Here is a 14,736-nt window from a genome sequence, read left to right as displayed (position 1 = left end):
ATACTCCCTTGTGTATATATAGACCCCATTTTGTTGTCCCCTCTTCTTATAATGTTATCCCTTCATCAGTAATACTCCATTGTATATATTGACCACATCATGTTATCTCTTGATGGAGGCAAGTCTTTCTTTTACATCTCTACCTGAGCGTGCACTTAAAAAGGAAAAGAATGCTTTTAAAAGGAACAAAGAAGGCACCCAGCGCACGTGACCCTCTCACAGCGCTGGGTGCCCAGCCACCAGACTTGCCCAGCCACCAATGACACCAGTGGTGATCAATAGTCTTCGGTGATGCTTCTGAGAACAGAAGCTAACAGTAAGAACAACATACACATTTCAGTCAAGTACCCATAAGCATAGATTTAATATTTTGGTCTTTGGAAGTGATTAGTCTGGGCTATGTGTTCTATGAGGGCAAGGTTCAGGCCCATTTGATCTCCACTCTGTACCCAGGACTCATCGTGACCTGCCTAGCATGTAGTAGTACTAAACGAGTATTTTCTGAGCATGGAATGAAGTAGCTGGTCTGCAGGGCTGGAGTGGATTGCTGCCCTGGAATGATAACACTGCCAGGACCGTTCGTTGCGCCTACATATGCCTGGTGCTGCTTGTTCCTCTTCCTCCCATCAGCCCTCCGAGGATAGGCATCATCATGCCCATTTTACAGCTGAGGAAGCTGAGGCTAAGTATGTAACCCAAGGGAGTACAAGGCAGAGCCATGTCCCAGTTGGAATCAGTGTTCCTGGAAGGGTGTGGAGAGGAAGTAAGCATTTTGCTTGGTTATCACTTTTTAAAATTAGTTGATTTGCCTACGAAGGTCCTAGTTGCGCCCCGTGGGGTCCTTGATCTTCACTGTGGCATGCAGGATCTTTAATTGTGCATCATGTGGAATCTAGTTCCCTGACCAGGGATCAAACCCAGGCACCCTGCGTTTGGAGCACAGAGCCCCGCAGCCACTGGGCCACGAGGGACGTCCCTAGGTTATCTTTTGTAATCTGTGCAACAATACCTATGAAAAGGTACTGTTGCTACTGCCGTTTTACAGAGGAGAAAGCTGCGACCTGGAAAGCAGCTAGCAAGTGCTGGGGCCAATATAGGAACCTGACCAGTCTGGCCTCACTGCGCACCTCCTCTGCCCCACCAGACTGGCTCCATTTCTCACTCCGTTCTGCTGGAGTCACCCCCGCAAGCTGAAATGTCAGGCGTTGCTGGGGCTTTGGCTTCCCTCTGAATGCAACTGGTAGGCTGAAGTGAGCCTGCAGGAATTTTGCCATCTCATCTGGCTAATTAAGTGTGATTTGGGGGCTCCTGAATGAGGCGGATGTGAGTCATAAACAGTGCAGGCTCATTTGAACTTAATAACCCCGCTCGTCACGGATCTATGTTTAGAAGTGAGTAGGGAGCTGCATGGGCCGGGGCTGGGACATTCCTGGAGGACCCCATGTCTGTTCACTGCCTTCCGCAGAGGACAAGCGCTCGACATCCAGAAGAGAACTGTTTGTTGCTCAGTTTAAATAACTAAATTGTATTTTAAAAACAAACAAACAAACCATGGCGTGCCAGATAAATTCTGCATGGATTCTTTTAAACATTTATTTATTTATTTAGCTGCCTTGGGTCTTAGTTGCAGCACGTGGGGTGTTTGTTGCAGCCCGTGGGATCTTTTGTTGTGGTTCAGGAACTCTCTGGTTGTAGCACTGTGAGCTTACTTGCCCCACTGCACGTGGGATCTTAGTTCGACCGGGGATCGAACCTTTGTCCCCTGCATTGCAAGGTGGATTCTTCTGTTGTTATTGTTACATTTTATAATATTTACATTTATTGATTTTTCATTGGAGGATAATTGCTTTATAAATGTTGTGTTGGTTTCTGTGGTGTAATGTGAATCAGCCATAGGTATACACGTGTCCCCTCCCTCTGGAGCCTCCCCTCCACCTCCCACCCCATCCCAGCCCTCTAGGTTGTCACAGAGCATGAGGCTGAGCTCACAAGGTAGATTCTTAACCACAGGACCACCAGGAAGTTTCAGCATGAATTTTTAAAATAAAACATAATATTTTAAAAAATTGTCCCTTGCAAGAGGCAGCATTAGATAACAACCTCAGCATCTCCAAGGTGGAGTGGCGTTCTCCACTGTGACCAGAAGGCTTTTGCAGAGCAGTTTGAGAATTCATCTACTGCATCAACGTCCTATCAGGCCAGTGTGTCTGGCCGCCAGCTGCTGCCTCTCCAGGCTCTAGTCTGACGCTCAGGGTCAGGCACACCTGGTACCTATCCTTAGTGAGTAGTGGGGTGTGTAGTTCAATCTGCCGTGTTCCCTGTTATAATCCACCACATAGACAGAAAAGCTCTCAGATGATATTGTAGGGTCTATCAACTTGGAGAACCAGAACTTTGATTCTTTTCATGTCCATGAGATAAACTTTTCCGGGAAGGGTCATAAAGTTTCCCCACAGCCTTTATTGCTCATCAGATGCTGTGTGCAAACACTCCTTTCCACACTGCTTCCAGCTCTCTACTTGGTGATGGCTCTCCTCCGTCATCTGAGCCTGGGAGATGGAAAATGTAGAGCAGTGTCTGCAAACTGTGACAAAGGACTGTGAGCCTGTTTTTGTATGATCCATGAGCTAAGAATAATTTTTACACTTAGTGGTTGAAAAAAGTCCAAAGAGGAATAATTCGTGATGTATGGCTTCCCAGGTGGTGGCGGTAGTGGCAAAGAACCTGCATACCAGTGCAGGAGACAGAAGAGAAACGGGTTCAGTCCCTAAGTCAGGAAGATCCCCCTGGAGAAGAGCATGGCAACCCCCTTCAGTATTCTTGCCTGGAGAATCCCATGGGCAGAGCAACCTGGTGGGCTACATACAGTCCATAGGGTCTCGAAGAGTTGGACATGACTAAAGCGACTTAGCACGCATGAATGCATGGAATTTAAGCAAAATTCAAGTTTTTATGTCGATATTTTGAATAAATGTATCAGATCAGATCAGATCAGTCACTCAGTCCTGTCCGACTCTTTGTGACGCCATGAATCGCAGCATGCCAGGCCTCCCTGTCCATCACCAATTCCCGGAGTTCGCTGAGACTCACCTCCATCGAGTCAGTGATGCCATCCAGCCATCTCATCCTCTGTCGTCCCATTCTCCTCCTGCCCCCAATCCCTCCCAGCATCAGAGTCTTTTCCAATGAATCAACTCTTCCCATGAGGTGGCCAAAGTACTGGAGTTTCACCTTTAGCATCAGTCCTTCCAAAGAATACCCAGGCCTGATCTCCTTCAGAATGGACTGGTTGGATCTCTTTGCAATCCAAGGGACTCTCAAGAGTCTTCTCCAACACCACAGTTCAAAAGCATCAATTCTTTGGCGCTCAGCCTTCTTCACAGTCCAACTCTCACATCCATACATGACCACTGGAAAAACCATAGCCTTGACTAGACGGACCTTTGTTGACAAAGTAATGTCTCTGCTTTTTAATATGCTATCTAGGTTGGTCATAACTTTCCTTCCAAGGAGTAAGCGTCTTTTAATTTCATGGCTGCAGTCACCATCTGCAGTGATTTTAGAGCCCAAAAAAATAAAGTCTGACACTGTTTCCACTGTTTCCCCATCTATTTCCCATGAAGTGGTGGGACCGGATGCCATGATCTTTGTTTTCTGAATGTTGAGTTTTAAGCCAACTTTTTCAATCTCCACTTTCACTTTCATCAAGAGGCTTTTTAGTTCCTCTTCACTTTCTGCCATAAGGGTGGTGTCATCTGCTTATCTGAGGTTATTGATATTTCTCCCAGCAATCTTGATTCCAGCTTGTGTTTCTTCCAGTCCAGCATTTCTCATGATGTATCTGCATATAAGTTAAATAAACAGGGTGACAATATACAGCCTTGACGAACTCCTTTTCCTATTTGGAACCAGTCTGTTGTTCCATGTCCAGTTCTAACCTTTGCTTCCTGACCTGCATACAGGTTTCTCAAGAGGCAGATCAGGTGGTCTGGTATTCCCATCTCTTTCAGAATTTTCCACAGTTTATTGTGATCCACACAGTCAAAGGCATGTATACAGATTTCAAATTTCCATGTCCATAAATAAAGTTACCAATATATAATTGGCTTCCCTGGTGGCTCAGATGGTAAAGCGTCTGCCTGCAATGTGGGAGACCCAGGTTCAATCCCTGGGTTGGGAAGATCCCCTGGAGAAGGAAATGGCAATCCACTGCAGTACTCTTGCCTGGAAAATCCCGTGGATGGAGGAGCCTGGTGGGCTACAGGCCATGTGGTTGCAAAGAGTCGGACACAACTGAGGGACTTCACTTTCACTTTCTTTATGAAAAATACATACATATGTACAACCACACCTCTTCATTTACATACTCTTTTCTTATTTTTGGCCACATTGGGTCTTCCTTGCTGCACTGAGCTTTCTCTAGTTGTGACAAGCAGGGGCCACTCTCCCTTGAGGTGTGCAAGCTTCTCGGGTGGTGGCTTCTCTTTCGGGGGAGTATGGGCTCTAGGTGCACGGACTTCAGCAGTTGTGGTGCACAGGCTTACTTGCTCTGTGGTATGTGGGATCTTCCTGGACTGAGATCGAACCCATGCCTCTTGCATTGGCAGGTGAATTCTTTACCACTGAGCCACCAGGGAAGCCCTCTTGTAGCTGTCTTTGAGCTACACCAGCCCAGCTGAGTAACTTTGGTAGTCTGCATGGCCCACAAACCTGAAAATAGTTACTACTTGGCCCTTTACAGAAAAACCTTGCCAACTTCTGGGCGTCTTGCCCAGAGCCCGCAGGGCCCCTGCAGGGGGATAGTCAGGATGACCCAGGAGCAATGTCTAAGGCAAGCTCTCTCTCCTCCCTCAGCATATTGTGGATGCTGCTCCCAAATTCCACTTCCATGCCACTGGTGGCCTCTCCCCCAGTGGGGAAGGCTGGATATGACCTCACCGTTCCCAAGTCTTCAGGGTCTAGGCAGCCAGCTCTCCCAGGATTCTCCTGGACATCTTGTACCCAAACTCGGAATCTTATTTTGCACATGGAAGGATGGCCTGTCCCCCATGGGCCACATATTATTAGACTGGCGCCAAAGATCCTGATTTTAAAAAATAAGACAATTTCCCTGACTACTTAATTTGGAAAAACATGCATAAAATATGCTCTGGTTATCGTAAGTAAAAACATGCCTGGTTAGATCTAAATCTTCTAAATCTGGTTTACTGGGGGAAAAAAGACAGAAGACAAAGGGGTGCAGGTGTTGGATGAATTCACATTTGTTTTATTTGTTTTTCTTTATTTTTAATTGAGGGTAATTACAATATTGTGTTGGTTTCTGCCATACATCAACATGGATCAGCCATCGGTATACAAATGTCCCCTCCCTCTTGAGCCTCTCTCCCACCTCCCACCACATCCTACCCTTCTAGGTTGTCACAGTCCCAGTTTGAGTTCCCTGCCTTATACAGCAAATTCCCACTGGCTATCTATTTTATATATGTTAGTGTATATGTTTCCATGTGATGAATGGAATGTTTATTTTAAAATAACTTCCCGTGGAGTTACTGAACCGAGTTACCTTAGCCAAAAGCCCTGGATTTGCAGGAGCCGGGTAGGCTTTGTGACATTTTCCTGTGTCTGAGCTGTGAACTTGGGTAAGTTATTTTGGCTTCCAAAGCCTAAGTCTGTCCATAAATCATTAAGGTAGTGAAAACGCTGTCTGTCTCCTAAGATTGCCATGATGATTTGGAAAGTCAAGTTCCTGGATGTAGTAGGTATATAACCCAGGATAACTTCTCCTGTTCCTTGTCTCATGTAGGCCCTGCCTTAGAATCTGATACCCAGTGTTAACCCACAAAAGCAAAGAAGATGTTTTTTCACTGTGAAAAATTTCTCACTTTTTGTTTGCTTCATTGACTTGAAAAACCTTTATTCCATGCCTCTGGGCATTTGAATAGAGGAAAGTAAAATCATAATTTTATGGATTATTAGATCCACACAAGCAGCCAGTGTAGATAATCCAGTGGTTAAAAATCTCTCTAATAAAACACCTCTTCTCTGATTTGTACTATACTTTTCTGCTTCAAGTCACCCGGAAAAACGAGTGGGCTTGGCCTCTGTTTCAGTCTGCCTGAAGAAATGCTTGAGGGGTGTGTCTTTGTAGCCGGTGTGTTCTGACTAGCCTGGGAGATAGGAAGGGGAGAAAAGAACACGATACTCCAGGCCTGGAAGGACTGAGGCATCTCCTCATCCAACAGCCCTGTACTGTAGACAAGGAAACCAAGGCCAAGCAACTCATTAATGGCAAGGCTGGTACCCTAAGCAGGGGGCCCAGTGCCCTGTGTCATATGACTGCCAGGCTGCTGGAAGTCTCAGGGATGCTAACACTGTATCTAATGCTGGTACTAATACTGTGGGACTTCCCTTATAACACAAGGGTTGAGGAGCTACGGCTTTGAACACAGACAAATGGCAGGACTTCAGACTTCATCAGGGAGGCCCAGCACACCAGAGCCGGCTGCACCTCAGGTGACACGGGTGCAGGACACCCAGAGGCAAGGCCGGCTAGCTGGACGTCACCTGAGACAGGCCAAAGCCCTGGGCGTCAGCTCCTGAGTGGGATGGAGAGTTTAAAGTTCACTCGGTGTTGGGACTTCCCTGGTGGTTCAGCGGATGAGAATCTGCCTGCCAATGCAGGGGACACGGGTTCGATCCCTGGTTCGGGAAGATCCTGCATGCCGGGGAGCAACTGCTGCACTGCAGCTACTGAAGCCCGTACACCCAGAGCCTGTACTCTGCACAAGAAAAGCCACTGCAATGAGAAGCCTGTGTGCTGCAGTGAAGAGTAGCCCCCACTCGCCACAACTAGAGAAAGCTGGTGTGCAACAACAAAGACAGCATAGCCAAAAATAAATAAAGAATTTTTTGTTTAAATTAAAGAAAGAAATAAACTTCACCTGATGCCTTTCAGCTTTATTCCCCACTTGCTACTACTGGGAATGAACTCAAGAGTGAGGCGAGGTCGGCAGTGAATCCTGAGGGTGTCCCACCCAGATCCCCTTTACGGGCCTGCAATCCACCACTGCTGGGAATGTTTGTGTGCATTAGTCACTCAGTCATGTCCGACTCTGCGACCCCATGGGCTGCAGGCCACCAGCTCCTCCATGGGATTCTACAGCCAAGAATACTGGAGTGGGTTGCCATTCCCTTCTCCAGGGGATCTTCCCGACCCAGGGATGGGTCTCCTGCATTGCAGGGAGATTGTTTACCGTCTGAGCCACTAGGGAAGACCTGCTGGAAGTGTGCTGGCTTCTAATATCTCCCAGCTCCCTCTGTCTATGGGGACCTGGGCCAAGTTAAATGGGAGCTGCCAGAGAGGCCATGCAGCCCCTTCCCCCCGGCCCCAACTTTGGCCAGTGATTGAAATGGGAGTACAGAAGCCCAGCCTTTGGCATCAAGTGGCACAATTCCCTCTCCAGAGACCCTCGTGGGGTTGGCTGAAGCTGATTCCAGCTGATACCACATCCTTGCTTTGCTCCTTCCCTGCTTCCCCCACTCCCTTCCTCCTGAGAGCACCCCTCAATCAACTGCTTGTATGAGTCTTCCCATCTCAGACTCTACTTCCAGGGACCCCAGTCCTAGACAGGATCACTCCTAGAAGTCCTTAACACTGTCCATTTATTATGATTGGTGCTGAATATATTTTGACTCAATGATAGTTCCTATCCTTGGTGGATTCCTCCCACCTCTGGCCCCATCTCCTTCCTCTCTCTGGGGAGGTTCTGTCTTTAATCCCTGCCCCTGACAGCAGTGGTTTCTGAATGCAGCTGCTACTTGGCCATGTGGGGTTGTGACAGCTTTAGGGGCAGCATTATATAGGAGCAATATCCTTTCTGATTATTGAATCTCAGAATTCATTTCACACCAAGACATCAAATAAAACCAGACAATACAAGGCAGCTCCATGGTTATGACTGGAAGGGAGGAATCTCATTGTTCATCCTCTAAAGTTGTGTTCTGTCCTTAGCAACCTCATCTGAAACCTCAAGAGTAGATATGTTTCTCCAGGAAGAGTAGAAAGTTTGAGCTGGCTTTGATTCGTGTTGGAGATGATGGACTTGCGATGGGAAAGATAGAAGACCTCCCCAGCCCACTCTCTGCCAAAAATCTTCATCAAGCCTTTGGTCCTCAGATAGGTTTCAATATCCTGTTGCAGCTGGACCTCTGACCCACATCGAGAATACAGCCTTTAAACACTCACTGCCCTGAGAAGCCTTCCATAAACCTCTGCAGAGGGAGGGACCCCTCAAAGGCTCCTGAGTGGAGGCAGCAGGGCTCTGAGAAGCAGGTGCCTGCTGGGGTTCATATACCTAGAACATATGCATGAAGGTTTATCGATAAAAATGAGTCACGGTCACTGACTGTCCTGGTGGTGTTGCTGCCATCTATTCCTTTGTCTTACAAAGGGTATTTTCTCAGTTCTCTATGATGCAGCACTTGTATAATAAAGAAAAGTTTTCAGAACAGTTAAGTATAGAACAACTCCATTTGTAGTGTAAATAACTTATCCTGGACACATATACATGTGTAGATATAGACTGGAAGTGTGTGCACCAAAACTCTGGCAGGGCTAGCCTTTGGGTAGTAGAAAGATGAGCTCTCCTTTCCTTCTATGCCTGTGTGTCATCGTTCCTAATACTTCTACAGCGGATAGATAGCATTCATGTTCAAGCCAGGGTACAAGGATGATGCTGCATAGCAAAGTGTCATTTCTGAGCCGTGTTAACCACTGCAGGGACATGGTGACAATCTGGAGTTGGCACCACAGGCTATGCCTCTCAGTCTAGGGGAGACACGGTTTGGAAAGCAATGATTCTAGCCTTCCAGGGCCAAAGGAGGAAACTGTTCAGAGCAGAGCAGAGAGTTGGTGGGGCTGTCCACTCAGGGGTAGCACTTATAAGAGGGAGGCCAGCAGAAGCTGTTCCCAGCTCTTGCCCTCGTGGCCCCTGTCAGTGCGCATCCTTCCTATGGCGGGTTCCTCGCCTGCTGCAGGCGATGGCTCCAGGTCGGCCACCCCACTTTGATGTCCTTTGTGCCTTTGTGTGGGGTCTTTCATTGTGTGTGAGGGGAAGGGGAGGGGACGATGAGGTGGGGGATAACCTTTCTATTCTTAAAGCTGATTAAAAAAAATATTTTTATTATAGTTGACTTACAATGTTGTGTCAATTTCTGCTGTACAGCAAAGTGATCCAGTTACACACACACACACACACACACGCTCTTTTCTGTTCTTTTCCATTACGGTTTGTAACAGGATGTTGAGTAGAGTTCCCTGTGCTATCGAGTAAAGCCTTGCTGTCTGCCCGTTCTATGTAAACATTCTGCACCTGCCAGCCCCACAGCTCCCCCCATCTTCGGCCCACTGCACCCCCTTGGCAACCACGGGTCTGCTCTGTGAGTGTTTCTGTTTCGTAGATAAGTTTATTTGTGTCATATTTTAGATTCCACATAAGTGATATGGTGTTTGTCTTTCTCTCTCTGACTTACCTCACTTAGTATAGTAATCTCTAGGTCCATGTAAATGGCATTATTTCTTTTTTCGGCTGAGCAGTATTATATATACGCACCACATCATTCTCCATTCATCTGCTGCAGGACATTTAAGTTGCTTGCACGTCTTGGCTATTGTGAACAGTGCTGCTGTGAACATGAGGGTGCATGTACCTTTTTGAATTAGAGCTTTCTCCAGATAAATGCCCACCAGTGTGATTGCTGGGTCCCATGGCAACTCTATTTTTAGTTTTCTGAGGAACTGCCATACTGTTTTCCATAGTGGCTGTAGCAACTTACATTCCCACCAACAGTGTAGGAGGGTTCCCTTCTCTCCATGCCTTCTCCAGCATTTGTTATTTGCAGACTTTTAAAAAATATATATATTTTTAATTTAAGGATAATTGCTTTAGAATGTTGGGTTGGTTTCTGCCATACATCAACATGAATCAGCCATAGGTATACATATGTTCCCTCCCTCTTGAGCCTCCCCCCAACCTCCACCCCATTCCACCCCTCCAGGTTGTCACCGAGCACCAGGTTTGAATTTGCAGACTTTTAAATGATAGCCATTCTGACTGGTGTGAGGTGATACCTCATTGTAGTTTTGAGTTGCATTTCGATAGTAATTAGCGACTTTGAGAATATTTTCCTGTGCCTTTTGGCCATTTGTATATCTTTGGAAAGATGTCTGATTAGGTCTTCTGCCCATTTTTCAGTTGGGTTATTTGTGAGGTTTTCTGTTGTTGTTGAGCTGTATGAACTGTTTGCATATTTTGGAAATTAAGCCTGATCTGTTGCATCATTTGCAAATATTTTCTCCCATTCTGTAGGTGTCTTTTCATCTTGTTTATGGTTTTCTCTGATGTGCAAAATTAAAGCTGATGTTTTAAATTTGGGCTTTCCTGGTGGCTCAGGTGGTAAATTCACTTCTCTCCTCTTAGTTACTGTTTTCCCTTCTACTTTTCCCTCTCTAATCCAAAATAATAATTTATTTATGATGATGGTGATAATAATAATTATTATTATTGCCATTGTGAAAGTGAAGTCGCTCAGTCATGTCCGACTCTTTGCGACCCTGTGGACTGTGTCCATGGGATTTTCCAGGCAAGAGCACTGGAGTGGGTTGCCATTTCCTTCTCCAGGGGATCTTCTTGACCCAGGGATCGAACCCCGGTCTCCCACATTGTAGGCAGATGCTTTACCGTCTGAGCCACCAGGGCAGTCTCCGTATTGCCATTGTAGTCCTCCTAAAGAGGCTGCAGAGTTATCTAGGAACACAGGAGGAGAGGTACTATATTAATACAATGATAAAGCTTTTAGGAAAAAACTCAGCATCTTTTTTACCAAAAGAACCAATGAATATGGAATTTAACTCCAGCCAAGGTAGTTCTATGATCATAGAATATTCTGAAATAGATTCCAAGGTACTAACTATAATGATAAAGATCACAATTCTAGATCATTATACAGTGTGATTCATGATTTAAGTCCAGAGTGGAATTTACAAGGAAGCCTAAGAGCTAGGCTGGAATTCACAGTGTATCCTCCAGGATAGAACAGTGTGGAGCTTCGGACTGCTGGGAAAACTGCAGGGACAAGACTCTGAGGCACAGCCACTAGGAGGGGGCTCTTTTAGGTTCTGAACAAGGTTCAAACCTGCAGTCCAGGGTCAGACCCAGGGTGAAGTAGAGAGCTAGGGGGGTCATCAATCTTGCCCCGCCTCGCTCCTGCCAACTGACCCTCAGGAAGTCTGATGGAACTTCCCAGGAGCCCAGGAAGGACTCTGGAAACAGAGCAAATTGGGTCCTGGTGGGTACCCCTCCCCAAACAGGTTATTTCCTCAAGTGCCAAAAAAGCTTTCTGGGAGACAATTTGTATGAAGGGTCAAACTGAGGCCTTAGGGTGTTATCAGGATGCTAAGTATTTTGACCTTCATCACTGGCCCATGAAAGCACAAAAAATAATGGGTCCTCCCCAGCACATTAGCTAACCTCAGTCCTTTAGGTAAGGAGACAGATCTGGCAACGCTCAGACAATTGGAACACCAGAAAATGCCAAGAGTGAGAGGTGGAGAGAGTCCCTTATTTGTCCTGGGTGAGCCGCAGCTGTGCCACCAGAGAACCACAGTAAATCCCCATCCTCCTCAAAATACCCTTGGACCCTGGCCCATTCCCGGGGGTGGCAGAAATGACCGCATGTCAGCACCCGTGTAGGGGTTTTCAAACCTAGCCTGGGGACTGTGAGATCCTGGTGGCTGGAGCTGAGCGGGGAGAGACAACAGATTGCGGGGCCCTACCCCAAAGCTTCTGCATCTGTAGTTCCTGGACAGGGCCCCACTTTTGCATTTCTAACAATTCCCAGGTGCTACTGATGCTGCTGTCCCCAGGACCCTACTTTGAGAACTATCAAGAACAGTACCTACTATTCACCAGAATGGAATGCTCTAGCGCACTTATTCACTCAGAAGTGGGGAGGGGATGGAGAAAGGGAAAGTAGCTTTAATAGTTTTTTAAAGGTGTTTATTAGTCCGTAAGACTTTACTTGAGAAAAAATCTTAATGCCAAAATACCCCCCGTTTTAAAACCAGCTTTTGAAACGTGTCCATATACTAAAGGTTACACATATGAAAAGGAAATCTACATGCCTTTTAAAATGAATTGTTTTCATGAAAGACACTTGGCTCAGAGGACCTACTGATTTTACTATTTCAGCACTTTACTGGGTGTTTTGTGGGGCTTGCCTGAAGTGGGTAAAAAGATAAGTCACATAAAACTCTGAATGCCACCATGACAAGTGGTAGTGAGGCTGAGGGGGGAGGGATGTTGTTTCAGGGGAGGGCAGTGTGGTGCAGGGCGAAACAACATGGGGTGGGGGCATTAGGGTCAGTAATTTGGTTTCCATCTCCCACCTCTCCCAGACAGGTAAGGGAGATAGTTAGCCCTTCTCTAACTTTTTGGAGATTCCCTTCCTCACGTTTCAGGGGATCATCTCGTAATTCTTGGATTCCTTTTCCGAATCAAATAAAGAAAAGGCACATACGCATCTCTGGAGGAAAATGTCTGTATTAAAAGCCAAAAAAACACAGAGTACAAGAAGAAACGCCCATCTGGCCACGTCACTGGATAGATCGACTTGAAAAAAGGTTCATAAAGTTCATTTTCAGCGGTAACAATATATCGATGTTAAATCATTCCCATGCCCCCCTTTTAAATAAATTAAAAAACAACAAATTTCAAATACTATGTTCAGATACAAAGAGCTTCTCTGACTACAGCAATAGCAATTTTTTTTTACTAAAACTTTCATTTAAAACAGTTATTAAATATATAAAACAAATACACAGGATTTGGTCGTTTTCTATAGGGCACGTGGGTGCGGGGAGGGAGGAGGGCAGGGTGCGCAAAAAAGGGGAAGGGGCCCCATTTCCCTCCTCTCCGTCTTCCAAGCTGCGGATCCCACCCTGCAGGGCAAGGGCTTGCATCTACTTTTCGGAGCCAGAAGCGGGGCACAAACCTGGCTTTTCCCACACGCTGGGGCCTCTTCGGCGGTCCCCTCCCCAGAAGAACTAACGGTCACTACAGCACGAAGCACACCGGCCGAGTCTCCCGGGGGGAAAGGCACCGAGAGCGCGGACACGGAACGGACACGGGAAGGAGCGGGCCGGGTCATTTGGTCGCCGTCCCCGAGGTGACGGCCGCGGCAGCGGCCGCAGCGGCCGCAGCGGCGGCGGCGGCGGCGGTGGTCCCCGCGGGCACGGCGGCAGGGGCGGCGGCGGCGGCGCTGGCGGTGGTCCGGCGCTGCTCCATGCCGTTGGGCAGGAAGCCGGCGATGATGGGCACCGGCCAGATGAGGGCGGCGACGCTCCACACGACGATGACCAGGGTCATGAAGCAGGCCACCAGCGTGGACTCGATGGGCTTGCGGTTCAGCCGCCAGCCCGGCTCGCCCTGCAGCTCCTCCAGGCTGAAGTCCAGGCAGCAGAAATGCAGCGGTTCGCCCTGCAGCCACAGCGGCCCGGGGGGCTCGGCCGCAGGGTAGGCGGGCAGAGCGGTGGGCGCCCCGGCGGTGGCGCCGGTGGGCCGGAGGCGGCCGGGGCGGCGGCCGCGCACCCAGCCGCAGCCCACGCAGAGGCGCAGGTCCTGCTGCGCGCCGCCCGCCGCCAGCCCCAGGTGCTCGATGAGCAGCGGCGGCCCGACTCGGTGGAAGGCGGCGGCGAAGAAGGCGCGGCCGTGCGCGTTGGTGGAGAAGAGCAGCAGGTCGCACTGGAAGCCCCGCGGGCGGCCCCAGCGCACAAGCAGCGAGCTCAGCATCTGCCGCTGCACGCTGATGTTGCACGGCGCCGCCGCCTCCTCCTCCGGGCGCTCGGGGGCCCCGGGCGCAGCCGAGGCCAGCAACCGCGGGGCGGCCGGCTCGTCTGAGGACGACGCGTTGACCGAGGCGTTGAGGGGCGCCCCGAGGAGGCCCGGCGCGTCCACGGCCCCGCCGCGGGCGGGCGGCAGCGGGCAGGCGGCGGCCAGCAGCGCGGCAAGCAGGGGCAGCATGGCCTGCGGCGGGCGCCTACGCGCGCGGGGCTGGTGGTGGCTGCATGGCGCGAGGGAGACGGGTCGGCGAGCGGACGGCGGGATCGCGGGGGCTGGCGGCGGGCGGAGTGAAGACGCGTCGGACCTCCAGACAGGCCCGCGCGGGGGCGGCGGCGGCGGCTCGCTTGGCGTGGGGCTCCCTCCCGGCCCGGCGGCGTCTGGGGTTCCCCGCCTCTCCCCGCGCGGGGGCCCTCGGACGGCCGGGCAGCTCTGCTGGGCCGGGCGCTCGCGGGGAGCAGGAATCCCCGGCTCCGCTCCGCCTCCCGCGCGCTCCGCCCCGTCGCGCCCCGCCCACCGCCCGCGCCCCGCCCACCGCCCGCGCGCCGCTCGGAGACTCCGGGGAGGGCGGGGTTGCACGCGCCGCGGCGGGGGCGGGGGCGTGGTCGGGGGGCGTGGCTGGGGGCGAGACGGGTGCTGGCCGCGTGCGGGGGTGGGGCTCCGGTTCTTGAGCGCGGGCGCGGCCGAGGCGTCTATGGAGAACGTCCGATGGTCGCGGTGGGGGTTGGCAGGGCCGGCGGAGCTTGCGGACGCGCCCTGGCGGCCGGGCCAACCGCCGGAGTCCAACTCCAAGCGGAGAAAGCGCTCTGAGAGAATTGCGTCCTCTTGAGGGAGGCTCAAG

General features: G+C 49.9%; 1 protein-coding gene across 1 annotated transcript; it reads right to left on the bottom strand.

The window, feature by feature from the left end:
• Positions 1-12,581: 12,581 nt before the first annotated feature.
• On the bottom strand, positions 12,582-14,212 carry TMEM158 (transmembrane protein 158). The gene has a single exon (XM_070360491.1). It carries the CDS (start codon positions 14,076-14,078, stop codon positions 13,203-13,205), a length of 876 nt encoding a protein of 291 aa, XP_070216592.1. The 5' UTR covers positions 14,079-14,212; the 3' UTR covers positions 12,582-13,202.
• Positions 14,213-14,736: the final 524 nt, after the last annotated feature.

This window comes from Bos mutus, chromosome 22, assembly GCF_027580195.1.
Source record: "Bos mutus isolate GX-2022 chromosome 22, NWIPB_WYAK_1.1, whole genome shotgun sequence".
Taxonomy (NCBI): Eukaryota; Metazoa; Chordata; class Mammalia; order Artiodactyla; family Bovidae; genus Bos; species Bos mutus.
This window is presented reverse-complemented; position numbering and strand designations above follow the sequence as displayed.

Bases quoted from the DNA above. Each gene is read 5' to 3' on its own strand.
- TMEM158 (XM_070360491.1), bottom strand. From the start codon at position 14,078: ATGCTGCCCCTGCTTGCCGCGCTGCTGGCCGCCGCCTGCCCGCTGCCG.